We start from the raw sequence: 22406 nt of genomic DNA on the forward strand, positions 1-22406 counted from the left end.
TTACCTTGTGTTGTCCTTGCTTACTGTAAATCGCTCTGGATTAACACATTCCATGCCAGAGGTTAATCTCATAATGTACTCACCAGTGCCAACGTTTTATTGTTGTTTTTTTGTTTTTTTCACGTCGCCATAGACCTTGTTAAAATCCGTAAGATTGAGCTGTGCACTGTTTGTATACATCGCGGAGATGTCCCTGATTCTACCAGTGAAACGGGGCATCTACGTGTCAAACGGGGCATCCATGTTGTAGTTAGAATGGTTTATGTTAAACAGTGATCAGCGAGGAGAAAAACTACAAACGAGAAAATGGCCGATTAGTGTGCGCTTCAGAATGGGGGCCGGAGAATGAGAATGAGAATGCTTTATTTCTTTGCTCAACACCCTTGTTGGATAATAATTCTCTTGTAAAACAAAACTTAATATACTGTGGGGTTCGGCGACACTGGCTAATGGCATTATGCTGAAGGGGAGCCAATTTGTGTCTCATAACATGATAGGAAGTGACAGGTTCATGAAGAAATGCACACACAAAGCATTGAGCTTCAGTAAGCCAGGGAAAATAATGTATTTTCAATTATGACCAACAGTAAGTAATTAAAAACTAATGCAGTGTCAAGTCTTTTCCATTTCTAACTGATTCAATATAATAGGGAGAATTATGTTTCATTAAAAGCAAATAACTATGATTTTACACTTGGCAATAAGAGAAAAATGATCTAACGCTCATAAGTATTAGGGAGTCGCGGCTTTAACATCAACACTCTTTATTAGCTTACAATGAAAATGACAAACATTTCATGTTAATGAAGCCTTTGCGTCGGAATGCGTTAGTTTTTTCCTCAGTTGTACACGCAGTTCACGTGTCTGCCGTCCATTGTAATATTTTGCCCTTTGTGGTGGAATGGCTCCACTGACTATGTTTAGACACCCGCTCACCACCGGCTCTACGTTAGCGGTCCTTCCCAAGGAGGAGAAAACCATTCAATATGGTCTCCAGATCAACAGCTAGCCAACAACGTCATGCCAAACGTGTCAGGTTTATTGGCCATGTACTGCGTAAAAAACGCATTGTGATTTATTGGGAACAGTTTCTCATCGGCGGTGATGTGGTCTCTAGGTATGAAAAATGAAATGCGTTTGGCTCGGATACAAAACAATTCTTCAGAATAGCCCACAGTTCAGCCATTTGTGCACTTACAGTAAGAGCCCGCTTTCAAAGATGTATAGGGAAGTTATTTATATAACTGTGCTAGTGGTGAATTGGCATCTAAATATAAATGTGCCCTTCACTAGAGTACAAGGTGGGAAGAGCTATCATAATGTACTATACCTCCTCCAAAACCACTTATCATCTGAGCTGGGAAACCCATCACCTCAGTGACTAAATAATTTGTAATGTACAGTATCATTTGTACAGAGAGAACATTTTCAATGAGTCACAGCTGTAGCATTTTGGTGGCGTTGTGACAAAGACCTGATTTAAGGATCCATTATATCATCTCAGTTGTTGTCACGTGTAGAAGATATTTCCTCCTAAGCTTGATTACCGGTATTCTTTTTTTCATTTAATGGAATGGAAAATCTGTGGTTTGTGTGGTTCTCATATCCCGGCAGCCCACCTCCTACAAGGAGATTTGTGGCTGCTCACTCCCACAACTGCGGAGGCGCACACTCTTCCAAAAGAAGGTTGCGTATGAAAAATTGCACAGTTAACACTATATATACAGTATCTTTTGAAAACATTCCTTACAGAGAACTGCGTACAACCTTATTTTACTTTATACCGTATTGTATGGTATGCTGTCTTAGTTTTTGATTGATTGAATACTTTATTAACAGTTTGTAAAAAGTACAGATGTGTACAGAGATACAATAATGCTAAAAGGATAACACAAAAAGCCCTGAGGGCTTGTTCCCATTGTGGTCCGTCCTGTGTATTCAATTCATCAAGACATATAAAGACATACAATATTATACAATAAATCATCAATACTAGGAGCAATACAAATATATTTACAGAAAAACTGTGGGGGGGGGTTTCTTTTGCAAGCTAGAAGACTTGTCTAGGTCCAGTTGCAAATTGCAGACAGGCGCTCTTTTATGGTGGTTTTGAAGGAGGGTAGAGAGTCACACTTTTTGATGGCTGGTGGTAGGGCATTCCACATTTTGGTGGCATAATAGTAGAATGAATTCATCCCCAAGTTCGAGCCGAATCTGGGGGGAATAAGATCAGTGGAGCTCCCTCTGGCGTTGTGCCTGTGGGCATTACTCACTCTTTTGAAGTAGTTAGACAAGTACATGAGCACCTTCATTTCCCCTGGTAGGGGACAATGAATACACCTCTAATCTGATATCGGTCCATATGTTGGAGAACCTTTTACGGGTACAAATACATTTCAGTTCCATAAGTAATCTATATTCTTAAAGGTGAAGGACTGAGGAAAATCACATGCCTCAAACAATGACAAGCTTTGAAATCAAATGACCAATAACAGAATATAACCTTGCCCAATACCAAAGATCTGGAAAAGCTCATGTCTGCCTTGGCATTCTCATTATATTGGGAATGTCACAAAATAACAGAAGACATCCTGTGTGGCTCTGATTTTCTTTACCATTAGTTTTTGTGGGGCCGCATTGTAGTCATTTTATCACCTTCTAATCTAGGGCATTCACAAGACCATTCAAAAATCATTGGCTAATTTGTGGTGTCTGTCTTTAAAAACTCCTTCCAACCAATTGTATTTCTTGTATTTTCCCTTTCTTGCCAAACCACGTATGTAGCAGTTGGAAATCCCAAAACACACCACTATGGCCACATGGCAGTAGTTTAACCACTTGAACCCTGGCATCCGTATTCTGGGGGGAACATTCCAAAAGCTCTACAGTGGATCGGCTATTTTCGGCGAAGAGTTTCGAGTTAAAAAAAAAGAGGACCAAGTACTGAGCCAACCCCAGTCAACTACTGTAAGTATTAGTTTAATACAGGGTGGCTTTAAATATAAATATGAACTTCCACAGTCAGCAGCATAAGTAAGACATAACATTGAAATGGATGGATGAGTCCCAAGTCTGACTAAAAGCAAATGGATGGATGAGTCCCAAGTCTGACTAAAAGCTTAGTTTGGGACAGCATCTCTCTAGGGAGAGAGTTTTGGGCAACTAGCTAGAACAGATAGGCACTGTGTGCTACTGTATGAACAAGCGCTTACAGAAGGCTCTAGTCTATTTAATTAGAACTAACTAAATGATATGGTCAATCAATGCATCATGGTCAATCATTGATTCATTAGAGTTTAATAACCTGCGGAATGCATGTGCTGTATTATGGGTATACTGTAGCCTACCATAATACTATCCAGTTGCTTACTGTTCTGTCAGAATTGTATCACGTTCATTCAAGCTCTTACCAGTGTGTGTGTGTGTGTGTGTGTGTGTGTGTGTGTGTGTGTGTGTGTGTGTGTGTGTGTGTGTGTGTGTGTGTGTGTGTGTGTGTGACTCACCTTGTAACTGCGTATGGGCCGGGGACTGGTGGGAGAAGGGCTGGAGGACTTGGTAGATCTGGGGGTTGAAATCTGGCTTCCAGGAGCTCCATTTACTGCAGACAGTTGTGTGAGAGAGGGGGGAGAGAGAGAGAGATTAGCAATTTGCTGAGAGAGAGACAGGAAAGAAGGATGACATGAGTGGGGTTTGACCCCACAGCTCTGTGACAAGCTCTACTGTGCGTCTACATGAACCACAAAAAGGTGATCAGGTATTATTTTTACGAAGCACACAGCTTTGCAGCTGATGTACCTAAGGCCACTATATGAAAAGGCCTTTGACATTATCAGTGATTTGTTTAGTTTTTTATTGCAGCATAGCCACAAAATAAACACAGTGTATCTTCACCGCAGCCCACCAAGGAGTGAGGCTCAGTGCTCCAGAGAATAGAGCTTGTATTGTTCGAATGATTCATCCTTCTAAACAACACATTCTTTCTCTCCATCTCTCTCCGGGCTTCTGGCACTAAAACACCCAGTCATAATGCGTCTCAGTCTCCAGCAGGAGGCCTACCTAGCTGTGTAATCCAATTTGAGCTGTGGAAAAGTACTTTGAATTAAATAGAAGGCATTGCAATCACCAATTATGTGTGTTTTGTTTTTGGCTGCATACTGTATCTGCTGCTTCTAGGGTTTCAGAGTTTTAGCACTGCATAGTTTCATTGAAAAGTTTGATAGTTTACTATGCAGCTGAACATGAAAAGGCACTATATTTTTCTTCGGCACACCATTTCCAGAGTGAGTCTCTTGCTTTTAGAAGAACGAAGCAAACTCTCAAGTCTTGGGATAACAGGCTAGTGGTTAAAGTTTGATCCCCCTGTAGTGCCTTTGAGCGTGACACTGTAGACCTGCAAACTCACTGTCACACAATACACATCAAGACCTTTATTGTCTCCACCTGCCTGTTCAAATGAAGGTCTTTTTGGAGTATGTATTGTAACACACATTGAGTTTGGGGTAATGTGTTTACTTTTTCTTTTTTGCACTTGCAGCAAACAATTTAGATCTACACAATAAGTCTTCAACAAACTCATAGGACAGCAACATCAATCATGTCAGAAGGTGGCGAAAGGAAGACAGAGTGAGATGAGGTTTTCTGGCGGTGTAGGGCAAAACGGCAGTTGTCACCAAAATGTGACATGTTAACCACAAGTTGTAGAAGTTGAAGTTGACTTTCAACCTGATGTCCCATGTATAGTGTAGCGACGACGCAAGAGACCCGTCAAAATAGTCAAATTTCTATTTTCGCTATTCAACGTACAACTTATATAGTGTATGGCTTAATGGGGAATTTCGTATATTTTGATAGCTTTTTTTTTTTTTTTTAGATCTGATGTTCATAGTGACAGAACACTGTGCAATGTGATTGTCTTGAATGTGCCCCACCGGAAGTCTCGCTAGACAAGATTGAAATCTTGTCTAGCAAGCTTTCGGTGGGGCGCAGTATTAATCAATGAACAAACATGGCGACCGCAGCAAGTACCATTATGCCAACAGCTGTTGATATGTCGTGTTTGTTTACATTGTGCAGTGCACATACCTCAGGCAATGTTTAACGTTTCTCTTCCAATTTAGCGGATAGATATAAATTGTTCGATAAAATGTTAATTACGGGCTCCCATTCGCTCTCGCATCATTAACCCTTCAACCTCCGTCAAATTTAGTTCTGTGTTTATCTCATCTGCCACTCCTCCTGCCCTCTCTCACTCCACTGACAATCAGCTCAACTACTTTAACAGCATCTGCCTAACTACCCTTGACCTTGTCGCTCCATTTAAAACCCGTACAAACACACCCAACGTCACCTCACCCTGGCTCAATGATCACACCCGGGCACTTAAAAGAGAACTTAGAAAATCTGTACGGAAATGGAAAGCCACAAAACAAGACAGACTCCGGTCCTGTCGACACTCGATCACAGTTTAGCCACGCCCCAGCGAGTGAGCTATTCACTCATTCTATCCACGGTTTCAAATCAGAGTTTCTCCAGACCTCCATTCGGAGTGGAGCGAGATTGGAGGGGTGGCCACGCCTGGATTATCCTCAAATAAATGTACCAACGTTGCATTTTATTTCATGAAACCTCTAAAACAGCTATATACATTGTTTTTAAAAGTTGCGTGCCTAAACTATACAGAGTTAATGAGATGCTAGGCAAAGTAGTGTGAGTCATGCAGAGCAGAATATAATTAACGAAAAGATGAGGCTGAAGAAATTAGTGAGACGAATTCAGTTCAGGACTTTGACTTTGAAGATTTTGCTGCATTCTGCTGTTCTTAGATTAGATGGATGCATACTGTTACAGTAGGTGACAACACCCCAAGGCTGGGACTGGGCCAGAGAGAGACCAGAGAGAGGAGGGGTGGGGGGGCACAAAGGCAGAAAGTTTGAGTGAGAGAGGGAGGGAAAGAAAGAAAGACAGAGACAAAGGAAACAGGACAGGTGAGAAAAAGATAACTCGAAAAATCTCCGCCAGGCCGGGTTGCCTACCAACTACTGTAGGGCTGTGTCTGCGGTGGGATGCAGCCATCAGGGCACAAGAAAGCCAGATGGTGCAACTGTTCGTGTATATGGCAGAAGTGGGCAGAAGTGAAAATTTGGAGGTTCGCTCTATAGAGGTCCCTGAACATGCGATTCCAATGTGGGTGTGACTTCTTCATAAGAAATAGGGCCCGCCCCACAAATATGTGAAGGCAATTACAGGCAAAGTGTATGGAGCATAAAAACCCTGTTTAATGGTCATTGTCACTTGACTCATGAGCCTTATTTGGTGAGGAGAAAATACAGTTTCTGTAACAAACAGTGATATCTGTAGCATTTGTTGAAAGTTCACTTTTGGCTCTGCATTATTTAGAGGTCCTTCAATATGTGCTTCAAATTTGGCATTTTTTGCTAAATGGGCCCCTTCAGAAAATAAAGGATTCCAAATGAATCGTAGCCAATCGCAATGGCATATGAAAAATCTGACCGATTGATTGGTTGACATGACTGCACAGATAATGTGAAAACAAAGTTTGATGCCGATTGTTTTAGTTGGCCCACAGGTGGACAGACGGGCGAAAGCATAATCCCACACTTGACTGTTCTGGCCTGGCGGAGATAAAAAGAGATGGACAGACAGAAAATAATATAGGGAGAGACAAAGGATGGAAATGAGGCATTTAGAGAAAGAGAGAGATGGAGGTAAGATACTCACCTGGGGATTTGATTGGAGATTGACTGGAGTAATGGACCGCTCGTCTCACTGATGGAAGAATGAAAGGATAGGAAAGAATATTAAAGAATTATACTGTAAGAGCAGAGTAGTCGATGAGAAATGCTTACTGGACTGTAATTGAAACTTCTTACGTGTTTTGAAACTGTTCACCTAGTCCTATACCTAAAAAGCATAGACGCTGCAACCATTACCAGATATTGCCAAACTCTTAAAGAAAAAAATATGTTCTTTAAATCCTGGTGTAATGGCTTGTAGAATACCGATTATGCAACAAAATGTCACTGGTTTTTGGACACCCTTGGCTACAAAATGCTCATTCTCCAGTCAGACATGTCAGCCTGGTGGTGAGGCTGAAAGGATTGCTAGGCTGAGGTCATACAGTAATGAGCTTTCAACTGCCAAAGGAAATGCCTATTAGTCAGTCTGTCACTGTCAAAGAAACGGGACATTTTCCAAGGGGGTGTCTGATATGGAAGCAGAATGAAATGTGTTTTTGAGACTGTATATATCATATGGAATGAAATGTGTTCTTAAGAGTTTATCAAATGCAAGGAAAAGTGTTCTTAGGCTGTATATATCAAATGCAATAAAATGTGTTTTTTGGACCATTTACAGTATATCACATGCAATGAAATGTCTTCTTAATACACAGTCTATCATAGGCAATGACGTGTTCTACAGTATACCATATGCAAGTTCTTCAATTTCAGTACGAGTTTAGGGTAATACTCATTTTTAGTATATACTAAATATATACCCATGACAAAGGTCACATCCTTGACCTTGTGATGTCTTCTGGCATGAGCATTGTCAACCTAGTAAACAACGCCTCGGAGTGGTCAGCGGTCACTGACCACTCCATCATTTTTGATATGCTGATTGCTCCGCCCCCCAATAAATTACGGGCTCCCATTCGCTCTCGCATCATTAACCCTTCAACCTCCGTCAAATTTAGTTCTGTGTTTATCTCATCTGCCACTCCTCCTGCCCTCTCTCACTCTACTGACAATCAGCTCAACTACTTTAACAGCATCTGCCTAACTACCCTTGACCTTGTCGCTCCATTTAAAACCCGTACAAACACACCCAACGTCACCTCACCCTGGCTCAATGATCACACCCGGGCACTTAAAAGAGAACTTAGAAAATCTGTACTAATTCGATCACAGTTGGTCACTTCACAGTCTCCTCTGCCCCCCTTCCGTGAACCAGATGCAGCCACAAGCTTCCCCATGGCCTCCTTTTCCTCTTTCGACCAGATATCACTTTCAACCCTCCTGAACACAATAGCCCACATGAAGTCCACCTCATGTCCCCTAGATCTCATTCCCACCAGCCTCCTTAAGGAGATCCTACCCAGCGTCAGTCCCCACATTCTATCAATAGTGAACAGCTCACTGTCCTCTGGGTCCGTTCCCGCCCATTTTAAAACTGCACTAGTCACTCCCCTCCTCAAAAAATCAAACCATGACCCCTCCGCCATGAATAACTACAGACCCATATCCAAACTACCCTTTCTGTCCAAAGTTGTAGAAAAGGTAGTTTTCACTCAGCTCGTGGACCATCTGAGTGGAAACTGCCTTTTCGAGAAATTTCAGTCTGGTTTCTGTGCTCTCCATAGCACGGAAACGGCTCTCCTGAAAGTTGTGAATGACCTCCTCATGGCCGCAGATTTAGGAAACGGCTCCATCCTTGTCCTACTGGACTTAACTGCGGCCTTCGATACGATCGACCACGCGGTCCTGATCAGCCGGCTGGAAAACTGGGTGGGCATTTCAGGCACCGCCCTTGAGTGGTTTAGATCGTACCTATCCGGCAGATTTGTCTCCATTGGCATTGGTGATGCAACCTCATCCCTAGCTCCCCTACATTCTGGCGTCCCCCAAGGTTCGATCCTTGGCCCCATCCTCTTCTCCCTCTATATGCTTCCCCTTGGTAACATCATCCGCAGTCACAACATCCAATTTCATTGCTATGCCAATGACACCCAATTATATCTCCCCATCAGGCCAAACGACTCCTCCAGCATACCCAAACTTCACGCATGCCTAGCTGACATCAAACTCTGGATGCGTGACAATTTCCTACAACTGAATGACTCTAAATCCGAGGTTCTCATATTTGGCCCTCCCGAGCAAAGAGCCCTGCTGGGTCTAAACCTGGGCTCTTTAGCTCAAAACATGAAGCCCTCCGTAAGGAACCTGGGGGTCACCCTTGATCCTGACCTCAATTTTGAAGGCCATGTAAAAAACGGTCATTCAGACTGGCTTCTACCATCTCAGAAACATTGTGAAAATCAAGCCCTTCCTATCCACCCCCGATTTAACTAAAGTAATTCATGCGTTCATCTATTCACGCCTTGACTACTGTAACTCCCTATATTCCTGTCGTTCTAACAAATCAATTCAACGGTTACAACTGATCCAGAACGCTGCCGCCCGGGTCCTGACCGGCACTAGAAAGTATTATCATATTTCACCAATTCTAGCATCCCTACACTTTCAGAATTGATTTTAAAACTTTATTAATTACCTTTAAGGCCATCTCTGGTCTGGCCCCTTCATACATCTCTGACCTACTCCAGCCATATAAACCAGAGTGCAATTTGGGGTCCTCAAACAAAGCTTTACTTGAAATTCCATTCTCCAATAAAAAAACAAAAGGTGATCGGGCCTTCGCTTTTAGGGCCCCGGCTCTCTGGAATGCCCTTCCCTTAGAGATCAGGCTTGCAGAGTCTGTGCCCCGGTTCAAAGCCCTCCTGAAAACCCACTTATATAGAGTTGCTTTTATTACCTAAAGACTTTTACCCATTGCGTCCTAATGTATTGCTGCATAATTTCTTTTTTCTGGTTTTGCTTTTAAATGTTTTCATATTTTTCTGCTCTCTTACTGTATGATGTATTTTATATATGTGAAGCACTTTGTAACTTTGTTTCGAAAGGTGCTATATAAATAAAGCTTTATTATTATATAAATTCAAACTATTTCTGTTGTGTAATTAATTGCAACACATATAGAACTTAAATTCTATATGTGACAATTTCAGTAATGGGTAAGATGGCACAAAGAAAATGGCTCTCACTTTCATCTTACAAGGGTTATTACAGACCATGTCTTGGTTCACCTTCTAATATATTTGAAGAACCAATAAATATTGAGTGTTTAAGTCATGTACTGCATCATACTACGTAACAGCAGCAGAAGCAGACCACAGCCGATGAAAGTGGCCGTCCCTCGGTTGCAGCGGCAGGCCCTCCGCATCGATCCTCACAAGTTCAACCAACCCAACCAAGCGAGGCGTCAGCAAACGTGAGAAAGGCCGTGGCTCCGGAGTTCGGACAACACCCCCCCCCCCCCCCCCCCCCCCGGATGCTGAAGGTGTGTGCTGAGCAGCTAGCAGCCATAATCTAGGAACTTTTTTTATCTCTCCCGGAGGCTACAGAGGGTGACCAATGTGACTTGTGTCTCTCATCTTTATTATCTGCTGTGTTCTTATTATACTGTATGTTCATTTGTTTTTTTGTATGACTACTGGAACTGCCATGGTGAGTGAATCACTGGGATCTCTGGGATCAATAAAGGTCGTCGGTCAGTCAGTCAGACTATTGATCCATCTATACTGTACCTGCTCCTGGGGACTTGCTACGTCGTGCGGACCCCGGGCTCTTGTTGCCTGTGGCTCTGTTTGGAGTGGCAGAGCGGCTGCCGTAGGACGACTTCAACACTCTGCACTCTGAGGACACACAAACACAGCATGACACGAGTGAGACTTCATTTTATCCCGTGTAACAAGTGCACAGGAATTTGTTGCAGTGGCATCATAAGTACAGATAAACAGACACGGTAAAACAGACAACAGCACCTCTCATTTAATGCAATACAAAGAGAGTACATGTCACTGTAAATACATTCAGCATTCATGGTTATGCAGTCAGGCAGTGAGAAGCATGCAGTAAGGTGCTGTCTTTTAGGCAACGCAGAACTATTATGGGATCATTATTCCTGGCAAGTACAGTATTCTGCAGTACATACTGTAATGCCAGATATAGATTTTTGAATGTTGAACTGTACTGCTGTAAACTGTGGGTTATTGTCAACATGAAGACCACAGAGGAGAGATGTTTGAGATGAGTACATCAAATTAGAGGATTATTAAAGAGAACTCGTGATTAGATACATTTCTGGAATCTGGGGGTTATCATGTTATGTCCCAAAATCATCTCAGGTTATCCATAAATCTACCGTCGCAAAATGCAAAAAAATAATATAATATATGGAACTTCAAAACAGATTTAAACTTTTTTTTGGGCATTTGGCATTGTCTTAATGAGTACAACATGAATGCACACACACCATAAAGCTATGAAAAATTCATAAGCTTTCCTTAATAGCATTCACTGCACGCCTGGTACCAGAGTCATTTTAATGGCGCTGAGCAGAGCTGCGTTCAGCAGGAGCAGATGTTGTGATGAGGCTAGTGGTGGAACTGTCAGGGATCCTGACAGGCTAGTGTTAATGAGGGCGGGCGTGTTGTGATGACACTGACATGATAAACAAAGACACACACACACACACACACACACACACACACACACACACACACACACACACCCAGAGACAGGACACACATTTCTGGAAATACAGTACACAATCAGACGTACGCACACACACACACACATACACACAACCCCCCCCCCCCCCCTCTGGCAAGCTAGCTGTTACTGCAGTCACTTATTTCATTTACAGACAGATAGATATAGCCTAAGTATACACTGCATATATTCCTCACATGGTGCCCACATGATGTGTATATGAAATAGCAGTAAACCAAGACTTTTTTCTGTGCCATTCTGAGGCTGAAACTCTAGTTACTAGAACACTGCTTTAGCATGATCTTGTATTATACATTTTCATAAGATCAGAAAAGCGATGTTGCCTGATTTATACTTAGTTGCCAGTGTCACATACAGAAAATAGCAGATCACAACACAACGCGTTGTGAGCTTGTAGATCTGCTATTTTCAGTGCGTGGCAATGTTTGCATCTTAGTATAAATCAGGCTTTGGCAATAACTATGTTATGTATGGAATCAGGATCAGCGAGCCGCTTATTATTAGAAAAGGGTGACAGTTTACCAAGATCCGGCTTATTACATGGCTACTTACTGAAGATAATACAGTAGCTGATGATGGTCTGAGGAATGAAATGTCCACTGTTTTCACTTCTGCACCTATGTCACCTTTTATTTGAGCCCATTAAGACCTGAGAAATTCAAATGTCTTCTAAATCAGTAGTTCTCACACTTTAAATTTTCTTTCAAAAATGTTAGCAGATGAACAAGCTCGCAGCGCGGCACAAAGTGAAGCCCTGTGAGCTTGTATATCTGCTTTTTTTGAATAGCCAAAGTATAAAATCTTAAATGACGCAAATGCTTTCCTGGTTTTAATAGGTTAAGTACATTTACTATATATTTTTGCATCCCAAGAGCCTAATCCCTTATCTGTGTGAGCCTCTTCTGTTTTTGTGTACTTACTAAAGAAAACTATTTTGACAAAGTATAACAAAATATTTTATTGATTTAAAAATAATTTCATTGTAACTCAAAAAATAAATAAAAAATTCTATGGTTGGAACTGCGTGTGCGTGCATATCAATATTAACTCCGTAGCCTTCTTAAGATTAGCCTACTTAGCATTATAATTTACATAATTCTTATACAAAGCTATATTATCCTGCTTATTGCATTGCTACTTACGATTATTTTATTAAGCAAGCTTATTATGTTAGATGTTTCTGCTTCCATCACAACGTAAACAGAGGCAGATCAGTGGTCTGTTATCTAGAAGTACCAGAATGCAGAATGTCCATGATTGACCAATCAGAAAGGAGCATTCAACCTAAGCCATGCGTTAACTTATGTTGTCCTTGGAGTGTATCCTAGAGACACAAACTAGCAGCCTCTGTATCGTCGAAAAGATACTACAGTTAGGCTTCCTTTTTCAAAGACCTAGTTCCTAAAAGTGGAGCATGGGAGCAGAAGTAGGACGATGAGTGAACCAAACAACCCCAGAACACACTCGACACTCAACCCAGAAAATTAAACACTTCTTACTGTACCTTCATTAGTGTCATTCGCAAACGGACAATGTATTTGTTAATATACACACCCATTAACCGATGAAACTAACAAAGGAAATCCCAGGATGTCAAAGTTTGTGAACTAGTTTGGCATTTGGTGCTAAAATTAGCCTATTTTACCCTTGTTTCTCCCCGTGAGGTTTAGGAGATTTAGGAAGTGTAGAGTCCCAGCTCAGTGAAGCTAGGTTAGAAATACCGCATAGCCAGGCACTGTGCAACAATGAATGGCTCTGCTGATTTTAAGGAGGACACATCCTGCCTGCAAGGTTTATCTCTGAAAGTCATACACACAAGACTGGTGGGATAATTGATGCACCTCATACATACAGCACTGTCTGCCCACGTGCACCAACACATACAGACAAACACTTGGATGCACCACACACACACACACACACACACACACACACACACACACACACACACACACACATTATACTGTACGCATAAACATAATCACACAAACGGAAACAACACCCAGGAATGGAATGTGATTTACACAACAGCAGTACAGCTCACTTTCCCCGTCTGAAGGCAGGAATGTGTGTGTGTGTGTGTGTGTGTGTGTGTGTGTGTGTGTCTCTGTGTTTCTGGTTAAAGGGAAATTACAAACTATGTGTTTACAGCCAACGGTTAAACTTTGTTTCCATGACTGAAACAATGCTGTAAAAAGAAATATCTAGAAAAAATAATTACATGCTGAAAATGTCTACGACGACATTTACTTACGCATCTCTTTATAAGATAAAGATACATTTATAACAGAATAAAAATAATGTAGCTTTTGTCACACATCTTCCTGCTTTCAGCTTCTGAGAGGAAGAGGGTGTGTGCAGATTGCAGAACACACACTCGTGCTCACATAACATGCATGCCACACACACAACCATATGTTCAGACACTCCCACAAACTCCCACTGTGAGAGCACGCACACACACACACACACAGATAAGGGGGGGGGGCGTGTATGTAGAGTTAGTTGTAAGCAGGCCTACCAGTCAGAAAGGCTGTGGAGGCCTTACCACTGTGATCCAACACAAAGTCGTCCTGGGCGTAGCGATACTTCTCCGGTCCGCACGCTATGAACACGTCATCCTCCCCGAAAAAGTCCTGAAGACTGCTGATCTGCAGAGAGATGAAGGGAGATAGGAAGAGTTAAGAAAAACAGAGAGGAGAGTATGTGTTGTATGTGATTTGCTTCTAGGGCTGTCACCATCACAACATGTTACTTGACGATTCATTGTCCTACAAACAATTGCAATTAACGATTTAATTGTGCTTTTGGCATTGGACATTTGAATACATGAATAAAAATTACATTTCTGTTTGCCTTTTAGGCTTTGTAAACACAAATTGCACAGGGCAGATATGACAATCTTTCCTATATCAAAATTAACTAATGGGAGGGCCGGCCGGCGGGCGGACCACCGGATATGCCCATATATAGGCAGGACCACAGCCACGTCAACGTGTTGAACAATCAAGTGTGTGCGTACGGTCGCCCATGCTGTGTAGTAATTGCTTCACCACGTGCAGAAGGTGCACTGAAGCAAGCCAATTAAAGACAGTCTGCTGCTATGGACTGAGGCTGTATGTGACAGAGATTAGTGCTATCGTATGGAACCTCTAAACGTCCTGCGGAATTGCTAGCTCTCACGGAAACTCACTGAAGCCCTTCGGGTTACTTTTAATTTAATAGACTCAGGCTGCAAACAATGTGCGCGTTTCAGCACAAACGTCTTCAGGGTTCTGACTGTAAAAGACACTTTCTAGACACCCGGTAACGGTAAGAAGCTACTACAATGATATTTCTGCTGAGAATGAGTGTAAACGCTGCTGTCGCAGAGGCAATTTGTCATTCCATACAGCTGTCTACCTAGCTCTTAGCGGGTACACACACGCACACTAACCATCAGGTCGCCCCCACTGCAGTTGTGTTATTGTCTCCGCCAGGCCGAAGGCGTGGCAAAGACTATGTTTTGCACCTTGTCCGTGTGTCTGTCTGTGAGCAGCTAATCTCCGGCACAGTTGGGCCGATCGCAGCAAAACTGTGCACACACACTCCCTGCCTTCAGTCTCCAGATTGGCCTGTTATAGCGCCACCAGGAGGTTGATTTTTGCAAAACACAAAAACAAAAAACATCCCGCAAATCTCTAGTCAGAGATTTTTCATATTCAATCCTGATTGGCTAAAATTGGCTTCCAAAGTTTGCAGGAGTGTGCCGTTTTGAACAAAATGCCTCAAATAATGAACACAGCGTGCGATTTCTGAAACTTTGCACACAAATTCCCAGTAGGTTGAGGGAGAAATGGCACTTTCTTTCAAATCAGCCGCAAGGTGGCGCTATAACAGGCCGATTCGCGTTTTTACCTATAACTGCCCCGATCTGCGTAAAACTTTTTATGCGAACTCCCTAGAGGCCAAGGAAAACCTTTGCCCTACATTTTTCACATCTGCCTTTTATAGCGCCACCAGGAGGCCGACTTATGTAAAACTATTTTTTTAATATTACTCCTTCAGATTTTACTCAAATTTCACGCAAATCGGTACACACGATCTCTATAGTTCAAGTCAAGACAGAGCACGTGAGCGGAGCGGGTGGAAATGCCGCACGGCGCTCCAGGGGGCTGGTTTCACACTCGCTATTCGCTCACGTTGACTCCCCCCACGCTCCGCTCCCTGTCGCTCACGTTGATTTGCGCACCTCTCACTCCATGCTCCGCTCAAACCGGGTCGCTCAACAGTAAAAAAAAAGAAAAGAAAAAGAAAGTAGAAATTCTAATGAAATCTCGGTGCGCTGCGCACTGCTGGATGTCTGTGTGTCTCTGACCGGGCATGCTCAAACATCCGGTGCGCGGCCCCCGCCGGGGCGGCTTGGAGCGGCAGGCGGTAGCGCTCCAACCTTTTTATAAACCAGCTCCGCGCTCACGTCAAAATGGCGTCGCTCCGCTCACATGCTCTGGATCAAGACGAATCCGTTTGATTTTTCAATTATCCATCCTGATATGCTAAAATTGACATATAAAATGTGGCCCGTTTTGAACAAAATGCCTCAAATCATATGACCTATTGGGCTAATAAGGACAGAAACACAAGAGTGTACACTAAACCTGTCGTTTGCAATCCAATGTGACACACACAGTAGCACATATTAAATATTCTATTCAACCTAGTGTTCCTACTATGGAACTGTAGGTGGACAGAAAGGATGAAGGATCCATTCATCATCCCACCCCCACAGGTTACACACACACACACACACACACACACACACACACACACACACACACACACACACACACACACGTACAGTAGGAGTGACTGAGGAGGCGTTTAGGATGGTTGAAGGCTGGTGGGCAGATGGAACCTGTAGAGGAGACTGGGGGTGAGTTTGTATGTCTGTCACCAGAAGACTACTGCTATCCTTAGTTTGTGTGTGTGTGTGTGTGTGTGTGTGTGTGTGTGTGTGTGTGTGTGTGTGTGTGTGTGTGTGTGTGTGTGTGTGTGTGTGTGTGTGGAGTCAGACAGTGATCCTGGGGCATTTAAGCAGTTGGAGACGAGGGCATCCAAAGAGTAGGAGCAAAGCTTCACAAATCACAAGACAATAGATTAGAGGGGGAGGATGACAGGAAAGGAAACAAGGAGGCAGGAGAGAGAGGAGGTGGATATACTGTCCTGTACAGTAGAAGAAGAGATGAGCACTGAGGGGGGGGGGGTTATGTACTGTAGTGATAACACAGTACAAGTCACAGATCATTACCACAAAACACTGGTTGCCACTTGCCAGCACCAGGCCTGCTGGGGTCTTCAACACTTGTTCCTGCTTTACTTGACACAGTACACACACTGTCAAATCCTCTGTGTTAATTTAACTCTGAGAGTGTATAAATGAAACCAAATGGACCCGACAGTGGAGAGAAATAGTAGGGGGCAGGGATCTTTTTTGGCAGGTTCAAGACCTACGTGTATGTTGCATAATGTAGGTCTCAAGCTGGATTCCAAATTGACCCTTACAGGTCTCTAACTCTGAGAGAATTCAAGTGGAACCAGCTTCCATTTATACACTCTCAGAGTTATGGTGGTCCTTGAAATTAAAACATTTGAGAAACACCGGTATTGTAATTGTATAGCAGACGTGAAGTCCACATACTGTATACAGCTCTGACAGTGGGATAAACTGGTTTTGAAACCGATTGCGGTTCCTCAGTGTTGGATCCGGGTCCATCCGGTTCTGGATCCCAACTCTACTGGGAGTACCAGGTCTAAACCAGTGTCTGGTTAGACACGGTACTACTCGCTCTGCATGGCCAGCAGATCCACTGTTATGACAGGAATTACACCAAACACCACTGGTCAATCAATAATACATACAGACAGCATCCATTTGTAATGAGGTCACATTATAGTATCCATAGCATTCTCATGAATAAACACAAAGCAAATGGTGCAGAATAGCACTCTGGGTTTTATGAGCAGTGTTTGAGAGCCTGCATATTTCACTTCCCACCTCGTTTGAGAGGCACAGCTTCAGACGCAGGGCTTTTTGGTTGACTTGGAAACAAGGAGAATCAATATCAGATGGAGAAGTGTGTACATACAGACAGTATGTGGTGGTGTATGTGTGGTGTGTGTGTATTGTGAATTGTTGTGAGGATCAGATGTCCTCGCATAATACAAATAAATAAAACAACATCTAGAAAGAAAGGACAGTTTTGTGTGCGTGTGTGCGTGCGTGTGTGCAGGTGTCCGTCTTCTTGAATGCCAGGTCATGGCAGGCAGATTATCAGGGTGTGACGCATATCTAGAATAGATATCATTCTTTAGTTGGTCTCACACTATAGATCCTACAGTAGCAGCTGGCAGCTCCATACTGCACGTGAACAGTTGTTGCGGGCACCATAGCAACAGTCCTTCAGGACAGTGTAGTGTATACGATTCAGTTCATTTTAACTACATTTAAAGCCCTATTGTCTGGTATAATAATTTATTTCACACAGGCAACATTTACAAAAAACAAAACTGCTAACTTGCTGAAGCCAAATATGCAATATTTACATAATTATGCAACTCCAGAGAGTATGTGTGTGGAGCTCTGTGTGAGATTGTGTGTACCAAGTTGTGTGTATGAGAAACAGTTTATTGGGCTCTGTGTGCATATTCTGCATAATGTGCGTGTGGTTTCATTTCAGTGTGTGTGCATAGATTGGGCTGTGTGTAGGTGTCTGTGGACGTGTGACTGCTGAGGACAGCAGTGTCCCCCATCAGCCCTGGTGACATCAGCAGACAGATGGGACCTTGAGTCACAGCCGAAACAAACGCTCATCTCCAGAAATATATCAAAATGACACTCGCTTGACAACTACAAACCGACCCAGCATCTCCACTGCTGTGCCTAACAAGTCGTGGCACATGTTGGAACACACATCACATCAAATTTATTTGCCACTCAATCTGTGTGCATGTTCAAATACAATGAGTATCATTTTGAGACGAGTCAAATTGGCTTGCCCTCACCCCAGGACACATTTGGACCACCCCCCTCACTGCCCGCTGGGAAACGCAGGCCTGTTCAGGCCTGTTCCATCTTTTCAGACTCCCTACATAAAATCCCAGCCCCCCCTTTTTGTTCACCTTTCTTTTGTAGTGTGTGTGTGTGTGTGTGTGTGTGTGTGTGTGTGTGTGTGTGTGTGTGTGTGTGTGTGTGTGTGTGTGTGTGTGTGTGTGTGTGTGTGTGCGTATTGTGAAGAGAGCACACAGACTCAGCAACTTTGTAAGGTGCTGACTGATAGTAACAATTACCATTAACTCAATTTAGTACTTACATTTTATTCTAAATCAATAGTACAGATTAATCGATTAGGAAAAAAACGTTAGTTGTAACCCTATTATATTTTGGATTTTAGAAGGCTATTATCACTGACCAGTAAAAGCTGCTCCTGCTTTCACTTGACAGAAGTGGCAAGCTGAAGATTAAAAATGACCGTACAATGGCTACTAATTGATTGAAACTAGTTACTTTCAATATGTGAGTACAAGTAATAACATAAGTAGAACTAGAAAAAGTGCTCCTCGGAGCACAGGTCTCCGCCAGGTCAGGTACATTATTGTGGCCTCCTCGTGGCGCTATAATAGGCCAATGTGGAAAGGGTGCCATTTATTCTTAGGTCGTTCACGGCAACTGCATTCATGATTTGAGGCATTTTGTTCCAAAAATGTGTTTTGCTAAATTAGACCTGCTGGTGGCGCTATAACAGGGCAATGTGAAAAAGGGTGGCATTTCTTCCTCTGCCTAGTGGGAATATGTGTGTGCAATTTTATGGAAATGGCAAGCTGCGTTCATGATTTGAGGCAGTTTGTTCAAAACGGACCAATCCTGCAAACTTTGGATGGCAACCTTAATCAATAAGAATGGAATATGGGAAATCGGACAGATCAGGGTTGATCACATGACTATAGAGATACTGTGTACCGATTTACATGAGGTTTGGTTAAAAACTGTAGGAGTAATGGGAAAAAATGGGTTTTGCACAAATCGGCCTCCTGGTGGCGCTATAACAGGCCCATGTGAAAAAATTGAGGCAGAGGTTCTGAATTGGCATCCAGGGAGTGTGTGTGCACAGTTTCGCAGCGACCGGGCCAACGGTGCCAGAGATTAGCTGGTAACACACGGACACACGGACACACGGACGGACACACGGACACACGGACGGACACACGGACGGAGGGTAAAACATACTCTCTCACCATGCCTTTCGGCCTGGCGGAGACAATAATGTTTAAGTCCCCTTGATTGCCAAATCAGATTGTAGTCAATACGGTCATTACAGGTTTCAATGGGCAGGCCCGTTCAAGACATCCAACCACAAGCAGCTACTCAGTACTCACTGAACCAGGATGCGTGTCACACACACACACACACACACACACACACACACAAACTAAACTGCACTCTCTATAGCCTTTGGCAATAGATTTCAAGGTGTCTGTGATGGCCGCCTGGAGGCTGAGAATAGAGGGAGTGAAGTGTGCAAACAATTCCACTGTGGTGAGGAAAGTGTTTGAACATAACAGGTACATACAGTATTTGTGGAGTGTGTCGATGTCAGAAAACATACTGTAACCCATGTTTCTGTATCGCCCTGCCAACTGCTGACAAGGCAAAGCAACCAACAGCATGCTGTCTCCAACACTGTTGCAACAGAGTCTGTCTGTCTGGACCAATCAGCGTGGTGAACCCTGTCTGTGGCTGGTTGTGTCTGTCTCAGCTGGGGAGGGATTAAGGGAGATGCTGTGGCATCTTCTCACTGCAGTTTGACCTCTAACTCATCTCACTTCTTTCTCCTCTCCTTCACTCCGACGACCTTTTCTTCCCCTCGCTGCCTTGTCTCTCCGTCTCCCCCCTGTTTTTTTATGGCTTGCTGAGCCTGGCAACAGGCAGAATATGGGATAAAGGCTTAACCGTGTGTGTGTGTGTGTGTGTGTGTGTGTGTGTGTGTGTGTGTGTGTGTGTGTGTGTGTGTGTGTGTGTGTGTGTGTGTAATTCTGCACCGTGTGTTATTTTATTTACTTTGATTGCTGTTTATTGATTTTGTCATTTGACTCTTGTTTTACTTGTTATGTCATCTTGATACTGTTATTCCTTGGCTAGGTCTAAAAAGTCTTATTGTGAAGCACAAAAGCTGTAAATGTATTCACTTGAGTGAGCAGTAAAAGAGTACTGCTCACTCTAGTGAATAACCGTGTTCAAAAATAAATGTGACAATACCATATTGCCATGAACAGGAAGGAAATCATAACATGTCATTGGTTCACAAGGTAAGATACAAATGTCCACAAAGCATTAATGTGTGCTCATATATTCCAAAGAATTCAAAGAATATTTCAGATGTCAGATACTAGTCTTCACATACCACTAAGCTTTGGATTCACACATAACTGACATTAATGAAGGCAACTGAGCTAATAATCAAAGGACAGATTACTGGGATCTCAAAACAAGCAGACAGTGCATCTGAGAGATGTTTCTGTGATCACCAACCACTGTGAACACATCAATGCATGACCACTAAACCAAATGTTACTAGCAATTTTTTTGATTCCAAACCATTTCCAAATTTACTACAACCTACAATATCAGTAGATACCTCAGAAATATAGTTTCTAATAAATTGTGTGCCTTTTACAACAGTATACTGAAAGTCATCGTGAACACCCATACCGGCAGGTTGCAGCATACTGCAGTGTATTGCACCATGCCTTGCCTGTTTGACGCACATTTTAAATGGCTGTATCTGTAAGGATAGAGGAGCCAGTCTGTAGCATAACCACTTCATAACCACTGTCAACCAAGGACTTATAACTCTCCTTAAAAAATATAGAGTAATTTGAGTTAATTTTGTGCCATTAAACTAAGTGTACGAGTCCCAGTTTGGTACGAAACTCAGCAATTGCTCTCCATTAACCCTGACAAGATGTCGTTTTCCTGATAGAGGCAGCTCGCAGCAGCAGGTGTTGATTAATGGTTGAGCTCTGAGGCTGCCAGAGGCCAAAAAAAGAAGAAAAGAAAAGCAGAGACAGATGGATAAGAAAGTAGAGGCTCTCCATGTCACAGCTGACAGGTCAATCACTGTAATAATCATGTGACTAACACCAAACCTCTCATTGCTGTTGTACTGAAACAGTCCACTGACTCTATGGGAGTCTAAAAGTGGTTTCTGAAGTTCTCTGTATGTGAGAGAGAAAGAGTGAGAGAGAGAGAGAGAGGATGAAATAATTGTATGAAGAGAAAGACAGAAAAAAAGGAGGAAAGAAAGAAATGAACAGTATAATAAGCGTGCCCTTGCCCTAAGGTCATAACAGTCTCTACAGCATAAGCTTGCATTAGCACAGAAATGAATGCATAGTGAATCAGGCATTCATTACATGATCACCTCACATTTTCAATATTCCATGCACAAATTCTAATACTGTATCATGTATCTGTAGCAAATGCAGGATAATTACTGTTCTTCATAACAATCAGATACATACGTACTTCTCATAACCTCTGTGATTTGATATAACCACAGACGCACGTGCATGCAAAGCACGCTCGCAGACACACTTTCACAAGACTACTCTTTAATTCCTTTGGATTAGGTCGACATGTCAGACAAGGCAGGGTCACAAAAACTAGCAAGGGCAAATGTACTGTAAGCCTATCATTAGCAATGTACCCTTAACATTAGCTGTATTAGTGATTAGCTGCTAAGTACTGTGTGTAGGTGGTGTGTGAGTGGAGGCTTTGGAATGTACGGCGTAAGCCAAATGCAATTCAGAGAGTTAAGAATATTCCACATAAAAGCACACCGGTGAACACTAAACGAAAACATAAAATTAATTTCTAAGGGCTCTTCAATTATTAAATGTTACACGCCGAAAGATAAATGCTCCTACACAATGTGATACTCCTGACGAATACAATCCATATTTCATGAGGCACATTTCATCTCTAAACAGAGGATCACT

At 42.7% G+C, this 22406-nt stretch overlaps 1 protein-coding gene across 3 annotated transcripts in view; it reads right to left on the reverse strand.

Annotated features, from left to right (window-relative positions):
• dclk2a (doublecortin-like kinase 2a) overlaps positions 1 to 22406 on the reverse strand; it is a 70011-nt gene that overhangs the window by 19450 nt on the left and 28155 nt on the right. For 2 of the 3 annotated variants that reach the window (XM_084078229.1, XM_084078228.1), the window contains exons 3-6: positions 13894 to 14023; positions 10385 to 10492; positions 6739 to 6786; positions 3504 to 3598 (exon numbers count right to left, since the gene is read on the reverse strand). In XM_084078229.1, the coding sequence (XP_083934355.1) occupies positions 3504 to 3598; positions 6739 to 6786; positions 10385 to 10492; positions 13894 to 14023 (381 nt within the window). The remainder of the gene's footprint in view (positions 1 to 3503; positions 3599 to 6738; positions 6787 to 10384; positions 10493 to 13893; positions 14024 to 22406) is intronic. The other variant, XM_084078230.1, reaches the window with a different exon arrangement.

Source organism: Gymnoscopelus microlampas, assembly GCF_963454915.1.
Source record: "Gymnoscopelus microlampas genome assembly, chromosome: 2".
NCBI lineage: Eukaryota > Metazoa > Chordata > Actinopteri > Myctophiformes > Myctophidae > Gymnoscopelus > Gymnoscopelus microlampas.